Source organism: Manis pentadactyla, chromosome 17, assembly GCF_030020395.1.
Source record: "Manis pentadactyla isolate mManPen7 chromosome 17, mManPen7.hap1, whole genome shotgun sequence".
NCBI lineage: Eukaryota > Metazoa > Chordata > Mammalia > Pholidota > Manidae > Manis > Manis pentadactyla.
Window position 1 is genome coordinate 56,599,151 of NC_080035.1, and position 25,741 is coordinate 56,624,891.

General features: G+C 36.9%; 1 protein-coding gene across 6 annotated transcripts in view; it reads left to right on the forward strand.

The window, feature by feature from the left end:
* PCCA (propionyl-CoA carboxylase subunit alpha) overlaps nt 1-25,741 on the forward strand; it is a 358,555-nt gene that overhangs the window by 148,088 nt on the left and 184,726 nt on the right. For all 6 annotated transcript variants that reach the window (XM_036893600.2, XM_036893604.2, XM_057494481.1 and 3 more), the window contains 2 exons: nt 1,566-1,660; nt 4,608-4,758. In XM_036893600.2, the coding sequence (XP_036749495.2) occupies nt 1,566-1,660; nt 4,608-4,758 (246 nt within the window). The remainder of the gene's footprint in view (nt 1-1,565; nt 1,661-4,607; nt 4,759-25,741) is intronic.

Here is a 25,741-nt window from a genome sequence, read left to right on the forward strand (position 1 = left end):
AGTTTCTGCTGCGATCCTTTCCACACTTGGTGTTCTCAGTTTTTTTTAATGTTTAGCCATTTTGGTGGACATGTAACAGTGTCTCTTTGTTTGAATTTACATTTTCTTGATGAGTATTGATGTTGAGCATCTTTTTAAAAGTTTATTATTGACTACCCGGATATCTTATTTTGTGAAGTAGACTGCTCACAAAAATGAAATTTAGGAAATAATATTTATAACAAAAATTATCAGATGTCTAGGAGTAAATCTAATGCAAGATAAAATCTCTACACTCAAAAGTATAAAACAGTGCTGAGAGATTAAAGAAGATCTAAATAAATGAGAATATATATTCTAGTTCTTTGATTTAGATGTACTTTATGCAGCTGCCTTTGAGTCTTAGAAATAAAATCCCATCTTATTGGCTTTTCATTACTGTGATGTTTTCCTTTGTCTGGAATCATTCTTGAGGATTAGCTAGGTTTTATTCCTCAAAGTTAACTTTGCAGCCATATATTTACTATTCATTTTATAGTTTTTATACTTGCTATAGCCATGACCTTTTTTGATTTGATGTGTTCAGTGCCTGTATAAAATATTAAGATGATGGTATCTCCTATTTATAATACAAAAGGAACCAGAGTGACTTGCCAAGGGAGGTTGCAGAGCTGTTTGGAGCTAAAATTAGTGCCTAGTCTTTTGGCTTCTAGAATAGCTGTTACCTCTGTAAACTTAATATATGCATTCAATAGTATGCATCTACTCCTTAATCGTGATGAATAGATGAATCTGTTCCTGAAAAATAAACATCCTGTACAAGAACATTAGCAAAGAGCATGTTTTAGGGTTGCCAGATATAGCTGATAAGATACGTGTTCAATTTGAATTTAAGATGACCAGCTTTTTTTTTTTTAAGTTAAGTGTGTCCTATGCAGTATTTGGGATATTTTTCATTAAAATTTTTTCATTGTTTTTCTGAAATTCAGTTTTAACTGGGTTTCATCTTGTTTTTATCTGGCAACCTTAGTTTATTTCCCATTATTACAAATGGGAAAAATCATAATATGTTATATATTAACCCCAGACCTTTTATCAGTTTCTATAACAAAAATAAAACAATAAAAATACCTGTATAAAAGTAACAGAGTACATATCGGATGTAAATAAAATAGCATTTCCTGACCAACAGACACCTAATAACGTTAACAACAAACAGGTGTTTGTAATAACACTCTTGGCTCTCCCAAGCACCATTGACATCTAGAATGTATATTTCCTTTATTGACACTTAATGTTCTTCACAAAACTTACACACCTGATTCTGATTTTCTACCCATTGTACTGGAAATGTAACATGAGACTTTTCTCTTGTCTTTTTAGTAAAAGTGTATTATTGAATTGTGGGGTTATAAGTATAAAATTTTCCTTTATTAACATCAAGCAAATGAGGAATGCATTTGAAAGGCGTGTATGTTCTATGAAATTTGAGTTAAAAACCAAGGGGTGTCGATGGAGAAAATGTTAACTGAGCTCATAGTCTATAGGTATGGCTATGCAATTTTTCAAGTGCTGTGCTCTTTCAGGTTTTAGCTGATCAACATGGCAATGCTTTGTGGCTCAATGAAAGAGAGTGCTCAGTCCAGCGGAGAAATCAGAAGGTGGTAGAGGAGGCACCAAGGTAAGAGTCCGTCCCGGGGAGCGTTGTAATAGGCTGAGTTCATACGTTTCTTCTTTACTTTCCTTTCCCATTTTAGTGGCTAAAACTGCATAGTCATGGGAGAATCTGTTAATGTACATTTTTATAATTAAGAATTTGCTACTTCATCTTCTTCATTCAGTACTTCAGTGCATGAAAGTGAGAGAATCCTTGAAAAAGAATTTGGTGTTTTACTAGAGGAAAGAGAGTTGGGTGGATTTCCAACTATGACTTCCACAGGCTTCTAGGTAATACAGACCCTGCTGGTGTTCCTGGGCATGTGGAATTTCTGGGATCTGTGCCTCCTAGACTTTTCCTTATTCTGAAGGTTTCAGAAAGTTGGCCCTGAATTTCTAGGATTTACCTTACCATGAAAAGCCTTCTGGTGCCTGAGTCTTAGAAATTCCTTGATTTATCGAAACTACTTTGGGCACTTCTCCAAGCCACCTTTCATGTGTTTGGTATAGCAAGTTCATGGAACTTCATTACCAATTTGATAATCAGTTGGTGTTTATTTATATTCTGGTTTTCTCTTCATTCTTCAAAATCCCCAGTTGAATGTATATTGTTATTAATAGCTAGGCAATATAGCCATTGTAGAATAGGAATATAGCCGATTGTAGCTTTAATCAGCAAGGTCAGCATGCCTTGATATGTATGTATAGTTTCTGAAAAGGGTAGGTATGAATATGAGTGAATTTTCAGTCAGGGTAGTGGTAAAAATAAAATCCTACTTCAGTTAACATTAGTTTTTTAATATGTGGTATGTTGAAGTGATTTTAAAACATCGTTTTCAATCCTTTGCTACTTCTTTTACTGAAGAGTGGGAGGAGTGACCTATGTCCCCTCCCCTTGATTCTGTGCGCTGACTGCTTGACCAATAGACACTGTAGAAGTGATACTGCACCCAGGCCTGATGAGAGGACCAGCTTCCACTTCCAATCTCTTGGGACGTTTATGCTTAAAAACCAGCCACCATGCTGTGAAGAACAGCCCTCTGCAGCCTATATTGGGCATGGCCCTCTACCTCAGTGCCCAGGACCAGAATGTGAGAAGGAAGAAGAAAAGGCAAAAGGAATGTTCTACCTGTGTCTTTAGGGATGGTTATAAAACCTGCCAGTATTGATTACTTGGTGCTGATCTGAAGTTAGGCACTTTGCTAGGGAGGCTGGGAAATGTCTTTCTTCCTTAAAGTAACCATGTACTCAGGTAAAATTCTAGCCATGTGGAAGAAAGGGATGAGGGATTCTGGGAGAACAGGAATAGTCTCTGACACACCACTCTTAAAATTCTGTTTTCTTTTTTGTTTTATCACTTCCAATAGCTAGTTATTGTTGAAATGTCATCTGTGCCTATATCTGTTAGGTTGATGCAGAACTGTTATTTATAATAGGTAAGTAAGATTCATAATGCCTGAATCCAGTGATTAATCCTAACATCACCAAAAGGGAAGTGGTAGGAAGTATACTTTCACCTGTGAAGTATTCTTGCCTCTCCCTGACCAATCCAACCTGAAATCTGTTCAAGGCTCTACATCTAACCAGAAGTTTATCAAAAATAGAAATATAATATGGATGTTAAGAGACACTATGGAGTTGCATGCAGCTGACCCCAGAGTGTGAAGAATGAGATAGGGAAATGATCAAATTTCATGGCTTAAAAAAAGGGAAGTGGGCATTACAAGTTAAAGAATTGTAAAGATATAAAAACAAATGAAATCCAGTAGCTGGACCTTATTTGGATCCTGATTCAAAGAAATTAGCTGCAAAAAAGATATTTTGACAGGGAAATTCGTGTACTAACTGGATGTTAAATGCTGTTAAGGAATTCTTGTTAATTTTAAAAGTGTGATTATGTTACAAAAGAGTTCTTATAGAACAGATGTATAAGTTTTTACAGATGAGGTGATACCTAATTTGGGATTTGCTTTAAAATTAAAAAAAAATGGGTGCGCCTAGTAGAAAAATGGACATGCAGCATACATAAAACAAGAGAAGCTATATATTAGTCATTGTTAGTCATAAAAAACAGATACGTGCAAGTTTCTTATGCTATTATAATAAAAATTTTATGGAATGTCATCAAAGTGTTACACATTTGAGAATAATTTTAATCCACAAATGGAAAAGTAGTCAATATTTATTGTTTCTCAAAGACTTTCTTGCATTGAAGCAAAATATGAAAATGCAGAAATGATCTAATAATGTTCTTTTCAGGGTTCATTGAAAACTTTTCAGCTTTACTGGCCTGCTGGAAGGTGATTCTGGTATTGTGAAACAAAAGTTTTAAGGATTTATTAGGTGTATAGTTGACTCTTGTTGCTTGTGGTAGTTATGTTCTATAAAGTCACTGTGAATACAGAATTTAGTCAATACGGAAGCATTGCTCCTAGAGGAAATATAGAGGTAGGTTCCTGCAAGCCTGTAGTCAGAACGTTTTCATCAACTAATCAAAAAATAACCTTGTTCTTTGTGTGTTTCTGTTGAAAGAAACCTTACTTAATATGCATTGTTGATTCATTAACATTGAATTTACAATCCTGGCCAGCAGCTCTAGAATACATGCATTAAAATGAAGCTCATCTAATGCACCTGTTTTCTCCATAAGACACATCTCCCAATTTTAGCTTGGAGAAATTATGAATATATAGGTTAAATTTTACTTGTTGAAAACAGCTACTTGGGTTAAAGTAGTTGCATATCTTTTAAGTTGATTGAAGTTGCACTATCACATGCAAAGTTCAAATATGAGTTTCATAAAAATCTGAACTTGATTTATTAAGCATGTTATGCATAATAAACATTTATTAGCATATATGCAATCTTAATAACTGATCATATCTGAGTAAACATTAAGAAAAATTTTATGTAATGCACACAAAAGATTAATTGGTTTTTCAAAATGTTGATTATTCTTTCTGTATCTGTAGCATTTTTCTGGATTCTGAGACTCGAAGAGCAATGGGAGAACAAGCTGTATCTCTTGCAAAAGCAGTGAAGTATTCTTCTGCTGGAACTGTAGAATTCCTTGTGGACTCAAAGAAAAATTTTTATTTCTTAGAAATGAATACAAGACTCCAGGTAACAAAAACTCTTCTTTTTCATTCCTCTTGTTGCCTTTACACTTTGCCCTTACTCTCCTACCCCTTTTTGTTTTATAAGTTCCATAGAATGTAAAAGATTCAGTTTTATGCTTGGGTGAAGACATCTGTTAGGAATGACAGTTAAGTATCAGGTTAATTTAATGGTTAGTGTCTCGCCCTTTTACTTTGGTACTGTTAATACTTCATATTGGAAATAACAGTTTGGGGTTTTCCTTGAATGTCTCTTGATAAACCGCATTAGGTAGGATTCATGTGCTGTTATGAGAAACTACTCTAGATATGATAAATAGAAAGTATTAAGTACTTAAAAATCTTTGGAAGGGATGTTGGAAGGATGGGTACTAGAGTGAACTTTCAGGAATGACTCCCAGAACTAAACCACCCAACCTAGCTTCTAGAGGAACTGCCACCTCTGCTGCAGTTAGGAGGTTGAGAAATCAAGTGGCTGTCCCTGGAACTGTTGACTTTAGGGACATAATTCTTCCATTCCAATCAAGATTTTGTGAACCCACTGTTGCTATAACTGGTGGTTTTATTTGCTTCCTTCTTGCCTTTTTAATTTAAACTGTAAACTAAAATACACATGCAGAAAAGTACTTAGGACACAAATGTGTAGTCAAAATCATTATAGCAAATGAACTCCATGTGAACAGAGAGGTGGAGCCAAGATGGCGGCGTGAGTAGGACAGTGGGAATCTCCTCCCAAAAACATATATTTTGAAAATACAACAAATACAACTAATCCTAAAAGAGAGACCAGAAGACACAGGACAACAGCCAGACCACATCCACACCTGCGAGAACCCAGCACCTGGTGAAAGGGGTAAGATACAAGCTCCGGCCCCTCAGGACCCAAGCGCCCCTCCCCCCAGCTCCCGGTGGGAGAAGACCAGGCAGAGTGGGAGGGAGAGGGAGCCCAGGACTGCTGAACACCCAGCCCCAGCCATCCGCACCAGAGCGCAGACACAGTGCATGTGTGGGGTGCTGGAAACTAGGGAAACAGGACAGTAAGACCTGTGAGCGGGTTCCGAAGCCGGTGCCCCTGTGACCAAGAAAAGCGAGTGCTTTTTGAAGGTCTTAAAGGGACAGGGACCCCATAGCTGGACGGAAGCATCCCGGGTCACAGTTCAGCAGCTAGAAATTCCAGGGAACTCCGGGTGCACTAACCCCCTGGGCAACAGCTCTGAGATGGAGGTAAACAGCCAAACAGCCCCTTGTCCATTACCCCTCCGGGGCCCCGACATAGCAGAGCATCAGCCTGAGGCTGGCCACGCCCACAGCCAGGGAGCTTCCTCCATACCGGCCGGGCAAGATACAGAGACCCAGTCTACACGCAATTGCCCAACACAAGCCACTAGGGGTCGCAGTTGTCCCAGTAAAGAAAGGCCAGGAGCCAAGTGGAAAGAGTCTTGGCTCTCCCAGCTGACAGACGAGTCAATAGCTACCACTGCACCTGTCAACATGAAAAGGCAAAAAAAATTTGATCCAGACAAGACTAACCCAGACAGCTTCGACATCTTCTACATCTTCCCCTGAGAAGGAACCTGGGGAGATAGATTTAGCCAGTCTTCCTGAAAAAGAATTCAAAACAAAAGTCATAACCATGCTGATGGACTTGCAGAGAAATATGCAAGACCTAAGGAGGGAGAATACAGAAATAAAACAAGCTCTGGAAGGACTTCAAAACAGAATGGACGAGATGCAATAGACCATTAATGGACTAGAAAACAGAGAACAGGAACGCAGAGAAGCTGATGCAGAGAGAGATAAAAGGATCTCCAGGAATGAAAGAATTTTAAGAGAACTGTGTGACCAATCGAAAAGGAACAATATCCGCATTATAGGGGTACCAGAAGAAGAAGAAGAAGAAGAGAGAAAAAGGGATAGAAAGTGTCTTTGAAGAAATAATTGCTGAAAACTTCCCCAAAATAGGGGAGGAAATGGCGTCTCAGACCACAGAGGTACACAGAACTCCCATGACAAGGGATCCAAGGAGGGCAACACCAAGACACACAATAATTAAAATGGCAAAGATCAAAGACAAGGACAAAGTATTAAAGGCAGCCAGAGAGAAAAAAAAAGGTCACCTACAGAGGAAAACCCATCAGGCTATCATCAGACTTCTCAACAGAAACCCTACAGGCCAGAAGAGAATGGTATGATATACTTAATGCAATGAAACAGAAGGGCCTCAAACCAAGAATACTGTATCCAGCACGATTATCATTTAATATGAAGGAGGGATTAAACAATTCCCAGACAAGCAAAAGTTGAGGGAATTTGCCTCCCACAAACCACCTCTACAGGATATCTTAAAGGGACTGCTCTAGATGGGAGCACTCCTAAAAAGAGCACAGAACAAAACACCCAACATATGAAGAATGGAGGAGGAGGAGTAAGAAGGGAGAGAAATAAAGAATCATCAGACCTTGTTTGTAATAGCTCAATAAGCGAGTTAAGTTAGTAAGATAGTAAAGAAGCTAACCTTGAACCTTTGGTAACCACAAACTTAAAGCCTGCAATGGCAATAAGTACATACCTTTCAATAATCACCCTAAATGTAAATGGACTGAATGCACCAATCAAAAGACAAAGAGTAATAGAATGGATAAAAAAGCAAGACCCATCCATATGCTGCTTACAAGAGACTCACCTCAAACCCAAAGACATGCACAGACTTACAGTCAAGGGATGGAAAAAGATATTTCATGCAAACAGAGAGAAAAAAGCAGGTGTTGCAATACTAGTATCATACAAAATAGACTTCAAAATAAAGAAAGTAACAAAAGATAAAGAAGGACATTACATAATGATAAAGGGCTCAGTCCAACAAGAGGATATAACCATTATAAATATATATGCACCCAATACAGGAGCACCAACATATGTGAAAAAAATACTAAGATAATTAAAGTAGGAAATAGAATGCAATGCATTCATTCTGGGAGACTTCAACACTCCACTCACTCCAAAGGACAGACCCACCAGACAAAATAAGTAAGGACACAGAGGCACTGAACAACATGCTAGAACAGATGGACCTAATAGACATCTATACACCTCTACATCCAAAAGCAACAGGATACACATTCTTCTCAAGTGCACATGGAACATTCTCCAGAATAGACCACCTACTAGGCCACAAAAAGAGCCTCAGTAAATTCCAAAACATTGAAATCCTACCAACCAACTTTTCAGACCACAAAGGCATAAAACTAGAAATAAATTGTACAAAGAAAGCAAAAAGGCTCACAAACACATGGAGGCTTAACAACACGCTCCTAAATAATCAATGGATCAATGACCAAATCAAAATGGAAATCCAGCAATATATGGGAACAAATGACAACAACATAAAGCCCCAACTACTGTGGGATACAGCAAAAGCAGTCGTAAGAGGAAAGTATATAGCAATCTAGGCATATTTAAAGAAGGAAGAACAATCCCAAATGAATGGTCTAATGTCACAATTATTGAAATTGGAAAAAGAACAAATGAGGCCTAAGGTCAGCAGAAGGAGGGACATGATAGAGATCAGAGAAGAAATAAATAAAATTGAGAAGAATAAAACAATAGCAAAAATCAATGAAACCAAGAGCTGGTTCTTCGAGAAAATAAACAAAATAGATAAGCCTCTAGCCAGACTTATTAAGAGGAAAAGAGAGTCAACACAAATCAACAGAATCAGAAATGAGAAAGGAAAAATCACGACGGACCCCACAGAAATACAAAGAATTATTAGAGAGTACTATGAAAACCTATATACTGACAAGCTGGGAAACCTAGGAGAAACGGACAACTTCCTAGAAAAATACAACCTTCCAAGACTGACCCAGAGAGAAACAGAAAATCTAAACAGACCAATTACCAGCAACGAAATTGAAGCGGTAATCAAAAAACTACCAAAGAACAAAACCCCCGGCCAGATGGATTTACCTCGGAATTTTATCAGACATACAGAGAAGACATAATACCCATTCTCCTTAAAGTTTTCCAAAAAACAGAAGAGGAGGGAATACTCCCAAACTCATTCTTTGAAGCCAACATCACCCTAATACCAAAACCAGGCAAAGACCCCACCAAAAAAGAAAACCACAGACCAATATCCTTGATGAATGTAGATGCAAAAGTACTCAACAAAATATTAGCAAACCGAATTCAAAAATACATCAAGAGGATCATACACCATGACCAAGTGGGATTCATCCCAGGGATGCAAGAATGGTACAACATTTGAAAATCCATCAACATCATCCACCACATCAACAAAAAGAAAGACAAAAACCACGTGATCATCTCCATAGATGCTGAAAAAGTATTTGATAAAATTCAACATCCATTCATGATAAAAACTCTCAACAAAGTGGGTATAGAGGGCAAGTACCTCAACACAATAAAGGCCATCTATGATAAACCCACAGCCAACATCATACTGAACAGCGAGAAGCTGAAAGCTTTTCCTCTGTGATCGGGAACAAGACACGGATGCCCACTCTCTCCACTGTTACTCAGCATAGTACTGGAGGTCCTAGCCACGGCAATTAGACAAAACAAAGAAATACAAGGAATCCAGATTGGTAAAGAAGAAGTTAAACTGTCACTATTTGCAGATGACATGATATTGTACATAAAAAACTCTAAAGACTCCACTCCAAAGCTACTAGAGCTAATATCGGAATTCAGCCAAGTTGCAGGATACAAAATTAACACACAGAAATCTGTGGCTTTCCTATACACTAACAATAAACTAATAGAAAGAGAAATCAGGAAGACAATTCCATTCACAGTAGCATCAAAAAGAGTAAAATACCTAGGAATAAACCTAACCAAGGAAGTGAAAGACCTATACCCTGAAAACTATAAGACACTCTTAAGAGAAATTAAAGAGGTCACTAACAAATGGAAACTCATCCCATGCTCCTGGCTAGGAAGAATTAATATCGTCAAAATGGCCATCCTGCCGAAAACTATATACAGATTCAATGCAATCCCTATCAAACTACCAACAGTATTCTTCAATGAACTGGAACAAATAGTCCAAAAATTCATATGGAAACACCAAAGACCCCAAATAGCTAAAGCAATCCTTAGAAGGAAGAATAAAGTGGGGGGAATCTTACTCCCCAACTTCAAGCTCTACTACAAAGCGACAGTAATCAAGACGATTTGGTTCTGGCACAAGAACAGAGCCACAGAGCAATGGAACAGAATAGAGACTCCAAACATTAACCCAAACATATATGGTCAACTAATATTCGATAAAGGGGCCATGGACATACAGTGGGGAAATGACAGTCTCTTCAACAGATGGTGCTGGCACAACTGGACAGCTACATGTAGGAGAATGAAACTGGATCACTGTCTAACCCCATACACAAAAGTAAATTTGAAATGGATCAAAGACTTGAATGTAAGTCATGAAACCATAAAACTCTTAGAAGAAAACATAGGCAAAAATCTCTTAGACATAAACATGAGTGACCTCTTCTTGAACATATCTCCCCAGGCAAGGAAAACAACAGCAAAAATGAACAAATGGGACTATATCAAGCTGAAAAGCTTCTGTACAGCAAAGGACACCATCAATAGAACAAAAAGGTACCCTACCGTATGGGAGAATATATTCATAAATGACAGATCCGATAAAGGGTTGACATCCAAAATATATAAAGATCTCACACACCTCAACAAACGAAAAGCAAATAATCCAATTAAAAAATGGACAGAGGAGCTGAATAGACAATTCTCTAAAGAAGAAATTCAGATGACCAACAGACACATGAAAAGATGCTCCACATCGCTTGTCATAAGAGAAATGCAAATTATAACCACAATGAGATATCATCTCACACCAGTAAGGATGGCTACCATCCAAAAGAGAAACAACAACAAATGTTGGTGAGGTTGTGGAGAAAGGGGAACCCTCCTACACTGCTGCTGGAATGTAAATTAGTTCAACCATTGTGGAAATCATTATGGAGGTTCCTCAAAATGCTCAAAATAGAAATACCATTTGACCCAGGAATTCCACTTCTAGGAATTTACCCTAAGAATGCAGCACTCCAGTTTGAAAAAGACAGATGCACCCCTATGTTTATCGCTGCACTATTTACAATAGCCAAGATATGGAAGCAACCTAAATGTCCATCAGTAGATGAATGGATAAAGAAGAAGTGGTATATATACACAATGGAATATTATTCAGCCATAAGAAAAAAACAAATCCTACCATTCGCAACAACATGGATGGAGCTAGAGGGTATTATGCTCAGTGAAATAAGCCAGGTAGAGAAAGACAAGTACAAAGATTTCACTCATATGTGGAGTATAAGAACAAAAGAAAACTGAAGGAACAAAACAGCAACAGAAGCACAGAACCCAAGAATGGACTAATAGTTACCAAAGGGAAAGGGACTGGGGAGAATGGGTGGGAAGGGAGGGATAAGGGTGGGAGAAAAAGAAAGGGGGCATTATGATTAGCATGTATAGTATGTTGGCGGCACCGGGAGGGCTGTGCAACACAGAGAAGACAAGTAGTGATTTTACAGCATCTTACTACGCAGATGGACAGTGACTGTGAATGGGGATGTGGGGAGGACTTGGTGAAGGGGGGATCCTAGTAAACATAATGTCCTTCATGTAATTGTAGATTAATGATACCAAAAAAAAAAAAATACTCCATGTGAAGTGTCAACTGGATCTAGAAGTAACAGAATGCCAGCACTTTTTACTCCCCACCCACCAATTTCTTCCCCTTCTGTTATTCCTCCTCCATCTTCCTAGAGCTGTTTACTATTGTGACTGGATGCTTCTCACCTCCTTGCATCTCTTACTGTTTTCCCATTTCATTATGCACACCTAAGCAGTATAATTTTTCCTGTGTGTTTTTTAAATGTTAAATCAGTGGGATCATATATCATTTTTTGTACCTGGCTGCCTTCATTTGTCAAATTCTGCTTATGAGATTACACCATGGGACTGATTTTCATTTACTGTAGTACAATTTATGTATCCAGATGCACTTGAGAGCAATATCATACATAGTTGTGGAGTTTGTATAAGTATTAACCTCAGTGGTTGTTGCTCAAAACTTACAATACTTCTGTTTGAAATCATTTTTTAGCCTGTATTGTATTGATGTATCTTTAGAAGTAATAGAATTTTGCCTTTTGGAGACTAATTTGATTTTGATTGTAAATATGTCTATCATGAAATATGTCTAATTAGATAATTGGCTGGATAATCATATTTTTTATTAAAATTGAGACTATTATGTTAGGATGAGAATAATAGTTTGTAATATGATTCTCAAGGCAATTTGAAGTGACTATAAAACATTTGTATTTTGTTCTAGATATAAGAGATTGTTTAGTTGGGATACTTATCAGAATTTACAGAATTAATATCCAGTGTCTTTTTTTAGGGTGCTGTGTTACTGTGTTCTTGTAGTTTTTTGCATTTTCTCCCCCCATTTGTTTCTGATTCATTTATCTCAGCCCATAAGTCTTTCAAGTTTGTCCCATGGTTGCTTTTGGTGTTAGAAATAATTTTATGCAGTCAAAATCATTAAGTACCTATGTTTACATTTTGTATCTTGGATGGCTTACCAAGAAATTATGTTCTATAGCCTCAAAAAATATTATAAAGGTGTTTCAAAAAAACAATTAAATCCATTAAGAATTTCATCATATTAGATTTGATAGGACCTAATTCTGTGGTATTTAGTACTGCACTTTAATGTGCATCTCTCATCTAGTGTTTAATAATATTGCTTTACTGTGCATTTACTTCCAGTGACAGTAATCCTTTCAGTTACCAGGTGAATTAACTTTGATGTTTTGGAAGCAACTGTGTGATGGGGGGGATATTTGGTGGTGGTGGCTGTGACTGAATGGGAGCCTGAAAGAAGAATGTTGGATTTCATAATATGCAGAAAGCCATTCTTGCAGTTTTCAGACTTCTTTCTGATATTGTTTAAACAATTCAAATGTTCTTTTAATAGTAGATTTTTCACTTTCAAATTTCTTTACTAACCTTAAATTATAATACTTAGGGCACATTCACCAAATCCTTTATCTTCTGTGATATATGTTATCTCTAATTAGTGTTTCAGTTTGAGCCTGTAGGACTATAATTTTCTTCTTTTTTTTCCTTGAAATTTCCTGATTGAACTGTCACTTTTCTAGCTTCAGAACTTACATGTTTTTTTTCTGGCAACAGAAATGTGAGCAGCATCTTCAGTTTGCTAGATTTCCTTAAGAGTGAAATTTGAAATAGCAAATACAGTGTCTCTTTAGAGATGTAACACTGAGAAAGTCACAGGTAGAAAATAATAATACTTGGTTCAATTGACTGGTTTTGTTTTCAGTCTGGTCAGAATTTAGGTTTCAGAATTATCTGTGCTATCCTCCTATATGTTTTTAAAGTCACTGGTTTTCTGGCACTTAAAGATAAATAAAATTCAAATGCTCTTGCATTTCACAAATTCCTTTTCTCTGTGGCTGTCAGCTTCCTTCTGACCCCTTCTTCCTGCCAGTGCTAGTATCTACATATAGTAGTTTGGAGAGACTCCTGTGCTTTCCCTAAAAGTGCCATTCAGTATGACACTGTGTGCCTTTTTCATGTTACTTCCTTTGAGGGGAATGGTCTCTGTTCACTTCCTGTAATAGCAGTTCACATGTATATCCACCTGCACTCACCTTTCCCGTTTCCTTCTCTTTTCTTATGAAAGATGGCTAGAGAAATACTCTACCAAAACATATGATTTTATTGAAATGCTATTTTAAAAAGTAAATTATATGTGATTTTGCTTGAATATTTTGTTTCTTATTTTGAATTATAATACCAAGAATTGGCAATAGTTAGTAAAAAAAACCCCATAATGGTTTAAAAGAGTATACATTGTTGGGAAGGTACTCTCCATACCATGTTTTTATCTCAACCATTTATTTTTCCACTGGAGGCTTTAGATATTACATCTATATATTAAAATACAGTATCCAGTAGGATTATTCCTTTCTCATTACTCTTAATTTTTCTGTATGATGTTTTGAATTGCTTATTTGATTTATATTTAACAGAAAAACAAGAAATTAAAATGATGAAAATGCTGAACTGCTAGATGAGTGTTTCTAATTTCTAGAGGTATTAGCTTCTAAAAGTTGTTCTTAATAGAAGAGAAATGATTGTTGAAACCATCTATATTTTTGTCGTATTTCTTTGTTTTCCAATTTGAAAGGATGTTGTATTGTTTCCCTTTTACAAAAACAAATGGAAATTGGCATATGTATATTTAATCCTGCTGTCTTTCTTCCTTAACTCATTTTTGTTGTTTTTATTACTAGTTTTACATTATTGTAACATTACTTTATTTTCTTCAGGTGTGAGTCCGCAAGTGTTTTTCACTTTTCTTTTGTATTTTAACTTGTTTTCATGGTCATCATCAGCATTTACCATAGCTTCATGATTATCATTTCTTCATTTTGATTCACCTTATGGTTATTATTATTATTTTTAATCAAAAACTTACCTTTGAGAGGTATCCAAGGGTCCTGTATTTCTTTGAATTCTTAGATGGGTGTAAGAAGAACTTATATATGCAGAATTTTAACCTGGGTATAAAATTATGGGGTTTGAAATAGCCACATTAACATGTTATTGGCTTTTTGATCCAATACAAACCCTTCCTCCCTACCCCAGGAAAGAAAGGAAAACGAAATACAGGAGAAATGGGAAAACTCTTTGAGCTGATGTGTGTGTGGAACTGCAGCTTTGGGCAGGGAACACCCAGCTCTGCCGCGGGAGGGAAGGTGGGAGGATGGGAGGAAAGCTCTTCTCTGCCTTTGGTCAGGGATTGGTATGGCCTGCCCCTCGCACGTGAGCCTCGCGTTGATGGTTCTGACTGATTTTAATTATTATTGCTGTCTCTTAATATTTTTAAAGTTTTTTTCATAGACAACCCTATGTTGGCCCTTCTCGATTTTCCCTTTTATTCTATCAACTTGCCTTTCTGAAAGATGACCTGTGTCATTGCCCTCCTTGCCACACCCACTGTACAAATGCTCACTTCCCTTCATACTACTGTCACTATGTCATAATTTGGCTTAACTCAGTATTTGGGATTTTATTATGATCACAGTGTGAATGCTGTTCTCAGCAGTCATGTCACCTAAGATTACTTTACTTTCCTGCATTCGTTTTTTCACTATAGCTAAAAATTGCCTTTTTTTGTTGGTTTGCTTAGTTTTCCGTGTATATACCACTCATTTATCCACAGACTTGTCCTGTATTTCATTATATTCAAACACATTTGAGTCTTCTGTCACTTTTGCCTTTTTGTAGAGATCTCTGGTTTCCTTCAATCTGCTGTAGTCTGGACTGGTTGCCTTTTACATTTGCATCTTGGCTTTCTAGCTGAGATTTCTATACCTTGTTGTGAGGATTCTTTATACTTCTCTCTTTTTTGGGTCTTTTCTCCTGGATTTTTGTCTTAAATACTGTTGGTTTATTCCATTTTTTTTCCTGGGGCACCTTTAATTGGCTTCCTAAGAGCCAGTGCATAGGAGCTAAGTTAAAGGAGAATTTGCATGAGTGAAAATGACTCTATATTAATTTGTTATTGGAAAAAAATTAGTTTTTATTGTGGTATAGTTTGCATATCATAACATTCACCCAGGTTAAATATGCAAATGTAACAAACTGAATGTTTGTGTGTATGCAAAATTCATATGTTGAAATATAGCCCCCATTATGATGGTATTAATAGGTGGGGACTTTGGGAGGTTAGTAGGTCATGAGGGTGGAGCCCTAATGAAAGGGATTGGTGCTCTTATAAAAGATGCCCCAGAGGGCCACCCTTCCCCCTTCTACCATGTGAGGACACAGAAGTCTGTGAACTAGGAAGTGGCTCTCACCAGACACTGAATTGCTGACCCCTTGATGTTGGACTTCCCAGTCTCCAGAACTGTGAGAAATAAATTTCTGTTGTTTATAAACAACCCAGTCTATGTTACTCTGTTATAGCAGCCCAAATAGACTAAGACAACAAGTCAATGAGTCCTAGTAAATATACTGAGTTGTGCTACTAATATCAGAATCCAGTTTTAGAACATTTCCATTACCCCATAAGGACCCCTGTGCATGTTTGCAGTCATTCCCATTTTTTCCCCACCCCCAGGAACCTTTAATTTACTTTCTGTTGCTATTGATTTGCCTTTTCTGGGCATATTGTATAAGTGAAATCATACAATATGTGGTCTTTTGTGTCTGACTTCTTTTCCTTAGCATGTTTTTGAGATTTATTTATGTTGTAGTGTGTTTCAGTAGTTTGTTCTTTTTTATTGCAGAATAGTATTTCATTCTGTGGATATAATATATTTTACTTACCCACTCACAAGTTGGTGTATGTTTGAATTGTTTCTGATTTTTGCCTATTATGAATAGTGCTGCTGTGAACATTCACATATAAGTGTTTGGACAAATTATTTCATTTCTCTAGGGTAGATACTTAGAGTGGATCTGTTGTCATGCAGCTGTATCGGGGGAGGTCTCTCCCTGTGCACTAGGTGAAACCTCAACCTGGACAGGGGAGAGTTCTTGACTCTGAATGCAAAAGAATTCTCATGCAGGTTGGACAAGTGTAGGTAATGAAGGAATTAATTAGAGCAAGAGTAGTAGGGAATGGCAGCTGCTCTGCAGGCAGCAGAGAGAGCAAGGAGGAACAGGGAGGAAAGGGAAGCTTGTTGAACTCCTGCTCGGCATAGGACAGGTCCCTTGCCAACACCTAAAGTCAGGGTCACCTGGTGTCCAATGTCCACTTGGATCTGCATTGTGTGGGAACTAAGTCTCCGCCACACCAGGATTTGGGGGAGCTGCAGAGTACTGGATGGATGAGTTTGTTCTGAGAACTTCCCAATGGCAAAGAAAGGAGATTTTCAGGCAGGCTACTAAAGAGCATGATTGCACAGCTGCAGTCCTGTCTGGGTCACCAGGTGACGGGAACTTGCCAGCCCAAGTCACAGGTCTCAGTAGCATTCCTACTTGTCTGAAGTAGAACAGAGAGAGAGAAGACTTGTTTTTAAGTCCAGAAAATAGAATGAAATAGCAAAGTAACAAAGACGCTTACCACTGGAAGAGTGCAGAGATAAAACACAGAGAGTTGAACCATGAGAAGTCTTTATTTAAGGCAAAATGTACACACTCAAAGAAAGGGGAGTGCAGGCAACCTCAGAGAGAGGTGCACATAAGGGCTTAGGATTCCGTCTTTTAAGGTTTTCAAGAATGGGGCAAAGAGCAGGAGCCTGGGGGATGGTGTTGGCTTGACATGTCTCATTATGTCTCTCTCTCTGGTGAGAGACATTATGTCACCATCCAGTCAGCCCTCTAGGTAATTCTGTAAGATAAACTCAACACGAGGAATTTATTGATCCTGTTCTCCAAGACAGTGATTTCCTCAAGCACTTGGACCATGTCATTTAGGGCTGCTTGCCCTGCTTAAGATAGGTTGTTGGCTGATTACCAAAGGAAATGTCAGGAAACTTACCTCCTAACTCCCTGGTTTTTAAAATGGAATTTTAACCTTAAGATGGAGTTCCTCCTGTTCTTACTATGCTGTTTATATTTTGGCATTTTTCAGCATAGGCAGGAACAGTTAATCATGGTGCATGTCCCAATTCCCTGCCCTATGTCAGAACTACTGGATTGTGTGGTAAATTATGAAATTCTCAAGTTATTTTCCAAGTGACTACACCATTTTACATTTCCATGAGTGATGTGTACGAGTAGTTTTTCCACATTTTCACATTTTCATAGTTATTTATTATCTTTTTGATGAAAGCCATTCTAGTGGCTATGAAGTGTGCTCTCATTGTGTTTTTAGTTTGCATTTTCCTAATGTTTAGTGATAGCCTATCTCTTCATGTACTTATTAGTCAATCATGTGATTGGTCAAATGTCTAATCACATCCATTGGCCAGTGTTAGTATTGAGCTATAAGAATTTATACATTCTTGATATGATTATGACTTGAAAATACTTTCTCTTTGGCTTATCTTTTTATTTTTTGTAACAGTGTCACTTAAAGCTCAGAAATTTTCCACTTGACAAAGCCCAGTTTACCAATTTTTTTCATTTATAGATTGTGATTTTGGTGTCATTCCTAAGAAATGTTTCCCTAACCTGAGGTAATGAAAATTTTCTCTTACATTTTTTTCTGGAATTTTGAGTATAGCATTCTGGATTGGAAATAATTTTCCTTTAGCATTTTGAAGGCTCATGTGAATTGTTTAATGTGTATCTTCTTTTTCCTTTCTCTTGGCACTTTTAGCTAGAGTCTTTTACTACAAATCTCCTTTAATTTCTGTTGCTACTAAGGTATATTCTGATTGTTGATCATTTGTTTAAAATTTTTTTTTTCTCTCTGGAAGCTTGTAAAACCTTATCTTTATCCTTAGTGGTGGCCAAAACTGCTAGATGTGTAGCAATTGTTATTGATAAGGAAAAAATGGCTTTTATATTTTAATGTATCAGTATTATAGACTCTATACATTTTTTTTACATACATGGAGTGAATTTCAATTAGACTGAGGGACTTTGTGTGCTAATATAATTATTTTGGCTTTTTATTTCTTTTTTTAATACTGTCTTTACCAGATTTGAATATAAAGTTATATGTGTTTTGTTTTTTTTTTAACCTAACTGTGGGAGTATGTTTCTTTTTTGGGTCTAGTTAATACGCATTATCTGTTCTTTAAAAGTCAGAACTCAGGTGTGAATCCATTTGGTCACTAGTATCTTTCTCAGTGGTAGCTTTTCAACATTGTCTAATCCCTTCTGTGTTAGACTGTAGGTATCTTACGAAGTATTATCTACTAAAAATCAAGATTGTTGAAGGTTATTAATTTTTTATTCAGCTCTTCTTTGTCTTTGTTTTCTTTTTATTGGACCTATTTGATTCAGAGAGAGATAGGTGAAGTTTTCATCATAATTAAAAAATAGATTTTATTTTTAGAGCCATTTTGGGTTTACAGAAAAAATAAGTAGTAAGTAGAGTTCGTTCCCATATATGTATACTCCGCCTTCTCCCAGTTTCCCTATTTAACATCTTGTATTAGCATCTTATATTTGTTACAATCAATAAGCCATATTGACACGTTGTCATTAACTAAGGCCCATAGTTCATATTAGTGTTCACTCTTTGTGTTGTACATTTATGGGTTTGGACAAAGATATAATGACATGTATCCACCATTACAGTATCATGCAGGGTAGTTTCACTGAACTAAAAATTCTTACATCCAAGACATCCTTGCATGTCTTCTTTTGGCTCTTTCCCTCTTTCTTCCTTTTTTTTTCCTTCTTTGCTCCATGTGTCTTTCTGTCACTTCTTTTTCCTCATGGTAATGTTCAAACACACAAAAGTACTTAAGAGTAGCCAAGAGTAGCAGGTGGAGTCCCATGAGTCTGTAACCCGCTGCACACTCACATTGCACACTCACGCGTGCTGTCTTTTCCTTATACTTGCCCCTGTTAGCTGGAGTAATTTAACACAGAGCTCAGACATTATGTGGTTTCATGTGTTACTACTTCAGTGTACATTTCTGTGTTTTCCTTGCATTTCGAATATCTACATATTTATCCATACAATAATTTGATATGTATAGGTTTGCAACTACTCTACATGAATTGTGTGCCATTTGTCATTTCATAATATCTTTATCTTTAAAGGTTTTAATCTTAAATTCCACTTTGACTCATGTCATGTTCCATCTCCTGCTTTTTGGTTTTATTTGCCTATTTTTATTTTAAAGCCTTCTTTATCATTTATTTTAAATTGTGTTTTTTTAAGTTTAAATTAAAAACCAATCTGTCACTGTTTTAGTATGAAAATTTAGTCCTTCTAATTTTAAGTAGATGATTTTATCTTTGCTCATGTTTTAAATTAATATTCTGTTTCCTGTTTTTCTCATTTTCTGTTTGTTGCTTGGATTAAGTTGCTAATTATTCCTTTTGTTTCCCATTAATAAATTAGAAGTTCTGTTGTCCTTTAAAATTTTATTTATGTTCAGTTTCATATTCAGACAGACATTTTTTCCATACTGATTCACCCAACTTCCCAACACTAAAGATACTCTAAGGTAATGTTATATTTCTAGGCTGTTTTTGACTTTCTTGTAGTTTATCTCTTCTGTTTCCAAAGTCCCTTTTTAGTGTCTGTGCACACACCTCCAGACATGTCTCTCATTTACTAGTTTCTCTTATCTGTTTCCCTTTTCTTGAGGTTTTTGCCCTGGCTAATTAGTTTAGAACATTTTTCATGGGATTTCCTTAGCTGGAATATATGGTGATGCGCTCTGAAATGCCACATCCTCAAATATATTTGCTTAGCCCTAGAAAGGGAATGAGTGTTTTGATTGTGTGTTCTTGGATTTCTGTTCTCTTCTTTAAGTAGTTTATGCATTTTACTGTGTTCTACTTCTAGTGTTAAGTCTAATGTCATCCTGATTTCTCTTCCGTTGTAGATAATGTATTTGTGCCATCTGAAAGGTGGTCCAGTTTTCTTTTTAATCATTGGAATCCGGGAATTTATTTTTTCTACAATGAGGATATGCCAAGATGTAGATTTATATCCATCAATTTTGCCTTTTATTTTCTGTGCTCTTTCAGTGTACAGACTTGAGTGTTTATTCATAACAGAGAAAATTCCTTCTGGTAGCTATTTCTTTTCCTTATCTATTAGTTTTGTCTTTCTGGAACTCCTGTTGTTTGCAGGTTAGATATACTGGACAAGCCCTATAAGGCTCATATCTTTTCTCCCATGATTATTCTTATTTTGTATTTGTGTTCTGTTTCGTGATATTATTTATGTTGCTCTTCCAGGCTACTAATTCAAGTTACACCAGTAATCATCTTCTCCTTTAAATAACTGACTGAATTGCATAATTCGGAAATCATGTTATTTTATTCCAGAAAGTCTGTGATTGCATAGAGGGGTGCATGTATGTGTATTGCTACTTTTGAAGTTCCTAAGTGCCCCAGCTATTTTTTAGATAAAGTGTTTTTTCTGTCCCTCAACTGCTCTGTTTTATTTGGAATATATAATCATTACTCTGAGTGCTGTCCTTTCTTTCGTGGGTGAGCCCCCTACTTGTTCTTTTTCTGTGGTTGTTTTGGGGTTGTCAGTACTGAATTCTGATTGCTGTAATGTTCTGAGTGGTAGCAGTCTCTCAAGTCGTTGAAGATACAGCTATGTCTACTCCTGAGGACAGGAAACACATGCATCCTAGCATTCTCCTTGTCTCAAGGACAGAATTCAGCTAATATTTATTGATTACTCGGACTCCTTGGCAAAGAGACCAGGGACTCTTCTGGAGCCTTTAGTAATTTCCTCTCCACAGTCCATGGGTCTCTGCAGGCCACACTGTCTCTGTGATCTGTTCCTTTTCCCATTCTTTGCAGTTTTGACAGGTAGTTTCCAAGTTTCACTCAGCCCAAGAGAGAAGAGCCCATTACTTGTTCTTGCCTGTCATTTTCCCCCAGATCTCTGTGTTTTGAATATCCTGAGCTATCCACTGATTGTAAAATAGAGACCATGGAATCTGGAGTGGAGAAGTAGTGAAACATGTTGGTTTTGCCATTTTCCCAAAGCAGAAATACCCATCCTGGTTATCTGGGTCTCTAACAAGCTTTAGGGGAGTCTGGACCCTCTGAAACCAGATTCACACTTTTCTAGGGGGGTAAGTCATTGATATTCTGACCAGAAAATGGTTCAGAACTTTGGCTGACTTGGGGAACTCACTGAATCATTGTTTTCATTGATGGCAAACAGCCACTATTTTCACTTAGTGTGAGTAAATCCTTGCTCTACTCCTTCTGAGATGTGTGACTGACTATAAGAAGTTCCTTAACTTTTCTGTGTTTTATTTTTCATATCTGTAAAGTGACGGTGATTCCAGCATTTGCTTCATAGGATCGTGAGCATTCCGTGAGTTAATACATCATAAACGCCCAGAGCAGTGCATGGTATATAACAGGCATTACTCTTCTTCTTAACTGAGACCCTTACCAGTAATATTCTGTATGCTATGTTTGTTAGGTATTGTTAGCATGTTTACTATTACTCTTGTCATTATTACTGTTTTAAAGCATATTGTAAACTATTTTGGTGGACTCTTATCTAGATTTTAATTTTTCAGTTTTGTTCCTGTATTAGTTTCTAAGGGCTGCCATAAGAATGTACCACAGCCTGGGGAGCTTAAATAATAGAAATTTAATTTCCTTACAGTTCTGGAGGCTGGATGTCTAAAGTCGAGGTGTGGGCAGGTTGGTTTCTTCTGGAGGCCTCTCTCTTCCTTTGCTTTGCTGGTGGCTATCTTCCTGTGTCTCCACGTGGTCTTTCTTATGTGCTGTCTGCTTCCTGTGCCCGAACTTCTTTTTATAAGGATTCAGTCCTGTTGCATTAGGGCCCACTCTCAAGACCTCATTTGAGCTTAATTGTCTCTTTAAAGACCCTTTCTCAAATGCAGTCACATTCTGATTTACTGGTGGTTAGGACCTCAACATCTGAGTGGGGTGGGGGATACGATTCAGCCCCTAACAGTTCCCTTGTCCTACCTTCATCTGATAATTTGTGCTGAGGTCAACAGGGAAGCTCTATAATAGACTCTGTTCAGCTTTCACTGCCACTCTTGAATATAGCCACTATTTTCAAGGTGAGTTTACAGGGATGGTGTGTTGGGGCCTATTTCCCAACATGCTTTTTATCTTTGAGTCCTGCAGTCAAAATCTAATAACTTTAGATCTTTATTTTGAAATCCTGTACTCTCAGGAGGTATAGCTTTAGAATTTTAATAGGAATATGTTAGATTCTGTTCTCGACAAAGAATCTCTCTGAACCAAACATAATGGCATCAGTTACCCTTTTAGGCTAAAATAACAACAAACTAAGATGATAGGGACCTATTATGCCAAGTAACATTATGAAACTCGATTTTATATAACAGGACAGGTTTCTTCATATTTCAACAGGTAGTCACACCTGTAGTGGTTTACTCAGTGGAATCTAACAAATTCTGCTTACAAAAGATAGCTTTCACATACCAAGTCTTTATAATATCTGTTAGTTTAGACTTGATGTACTTAATAAAGATATGACTTAAAGTTATATTAATTTAAAATAACATTATTCGAATGAAACTGGGTCATCGTCTAACTCCATACACAAAAGTAAACTCAAAATGGATCAAAGACCTGAATGTAAGTCATGAAAACATAAAACTCTTAGAAAAAAACATAGGCAAAAATCTCTTGGACATAAACATGAGCAACTTCATGAACATATCTCCCTGGGCAAGGGAAACAAAAACAAAAATGAACAAGCGGGACTATATCAAACTAAAAAGCTTCTGTACAGCAAAGGACACCATCTGTAGAACAAAAAGACATCCTATAGTCTGGGAGAATATATTCATAAATAACATATCTGATAAGGGGTTGACATCCAAATTTATATAAAGAGCTCACGCACCTCAACAAACAAAAAGCAAATAATCCAAAAAAAAATGGGCAGAGGAGCTGAACAGACACTTCTCCAAAGAAGAAATTCAAATGGTCAACAGGCACATGAAAAGATGCTCCACATCGCTAATCATCAGAGAAATGCAAATAAAAACCACAATGAGATATCACCTCACACCAGTTAGGATGGCCAACATCCAAAAGACAACAACAAATGTTGGCAAGGATGTGGAGAAAGGGGAACCCTCCTCTCCTATACTGCTGGTGGGTGGGAATGTAAACTAGTTCAACTATTATGGAAAGCAGTATGGAGGTTCCTCAAAAAAACTCAAAATAGTGATACCATTTGGCCCAGGGATTTCACTCCTAGGAATTTACCCTAGGAATGCAGGAGCCCAGTTTGAAAAAGACATATGCACCCCTATGTTTATTGCAGCACTATTTACAATAGCCAAGAAATGGAAGCAACCTAAGTGTCCATCAGTAGATGAATGGATAAAGAAGATGTGGTACATGTACACAATGGAATATTATTCAGCCATCAGAAGAAAACAAATCCTACCATTTGCAACAACATGGATGGAGCTAGAGGGTATTTTGTTCAGTGAAATTAGCCAGGCAGAGAAAGACAAGTATCAAATGATTTCACTCATCTGTGGAGTATAAGAACAAAGAAAAAAGTGAAGGAACAAACAGCAGCAGACTCACAGAACCCAAGAATGGACTAACAGTTACCAGAGGGAAAGGGATTGGGGAGGGTGGGTGGGAAGGGAGGAATAAGGGAGAAAAAGGGTCATTACGATTAGCACGTATAATGTACGGGGGGTGGGACACGGGGAAGGCAGTATAACACAGAGAAGACAAGTAATGATTCTACAGCATCTTACTGTGCTGATGGACAGTGACTGTAATGGGGTATGTGGTGGGGACTTGATAGGGGGAGTTTAGTAACCATAATGTTCATGTGATTATACATTAATGATAGCAAAATAAAAATAATAATAACATTGTTTGAGTATTAGAAATTCTTAATAGTCACTCGCCTTATCCCTCTTGTGAGTGTCTCACTTGTGAAATGACAGTGGAGTATTGCGGGGTGATTTTGTGCAGATGGAAGGGTTTTGTAAATTTTTGTGCCAGCAGATGTAGTAATGGTATGTACGCTGGGTCTTCTTTCAGGGGCAGCCTCTGCTTTGACTAAGGAGTTGGGCCCTGGCTCACCAGCTGACAAATGATCACAACCAAATATCCCTCCATTCAAGGAACTTCCAGTACTTGTCATCACCCTCCTCTGTAATGGCCAAGTTAACACTTATTTCATCAATCTGACTTCTCTCCACTCTTTCTGTGACTTTTTCCTCTTCATCTTCCCTCAGTGTTAGTTTTCATTTGAAGTTACCTTAAGTGTGTAATTGAAATTTGCCTGAATCATGCTCCTCTTAAGGGTACCTGCCTTTACCTATTACCTTTACTTAAAGTCTTAGAAATTATTAAATAAATAAACAATATATTTAAACATTTAAGTCCGATCAGACATATTGAACAGATTATCTGCTGCTATTTTTGTTTAACACAGTGGGTGGATTCTGGTCTAAGAGACAGTAATGTTAAGTCAGGGATCTTTAAGAATGTTTGGTAATATAAAACAAAACTCTGCCTAGCAACATTGCTTTAATTTTTATTAACTTTTATTTTGAAATTATTTCAGATGTACAGAAAAATTGCAAAATGTTACAAAGAATTTCTGAACACTCTTCACTAACATTTACTTTATCCTTATATCTGTGTGTCTATTTCGTCTCTGCCTGAAACATTTCAGAGTAAATTAAAATCTCTGTGTCCCTTAATTCCTAAGTATGTCTGTATTTCATAAAAACAAGAAAATTCTTTTACATTGCCACAGTACCATTATCAAAGTCAGGATATTAACACTGACATTGTGATCGCCCAGTCTATGGGTAATTCAGATTTCACCAGCTGTCCCACTGATGTCTTTTATAGTAAAAGAAAAGAATTTTCTGGTTCAGTATCTTACATTACATTTGTCATATCTTTTTACTCTCCATCTGGAACAGTTCCTTAGTCTTTTTTTGTCAACTAGGATCTTTACATTTTTTTTATGAGCACAGACCATTTATTTTATAGAATGTCTCATTTTGCATTTGTCTGTTTTCTCATGATTATATTTAGGCTTTGCATTTTGGCAGGAACATTATAGAAGTGATACTGTGCTTCTGTGAGTATCACATAGGAGACACGTGATGTTCATTTATCCCATAACTGTGGTGTTGGCTTGGTTAAGGTGGTGTCTTCCAGGTTTCTGCAACATAGAGTTACAATTTTTCTTTTTGTTATTAATAAGGTATCTTAGAGGGAGATAACTTTGAGACTGGAAATATCTCATTTTATATATATATTTGTATTTTTATTTATTATTTTATCAAATG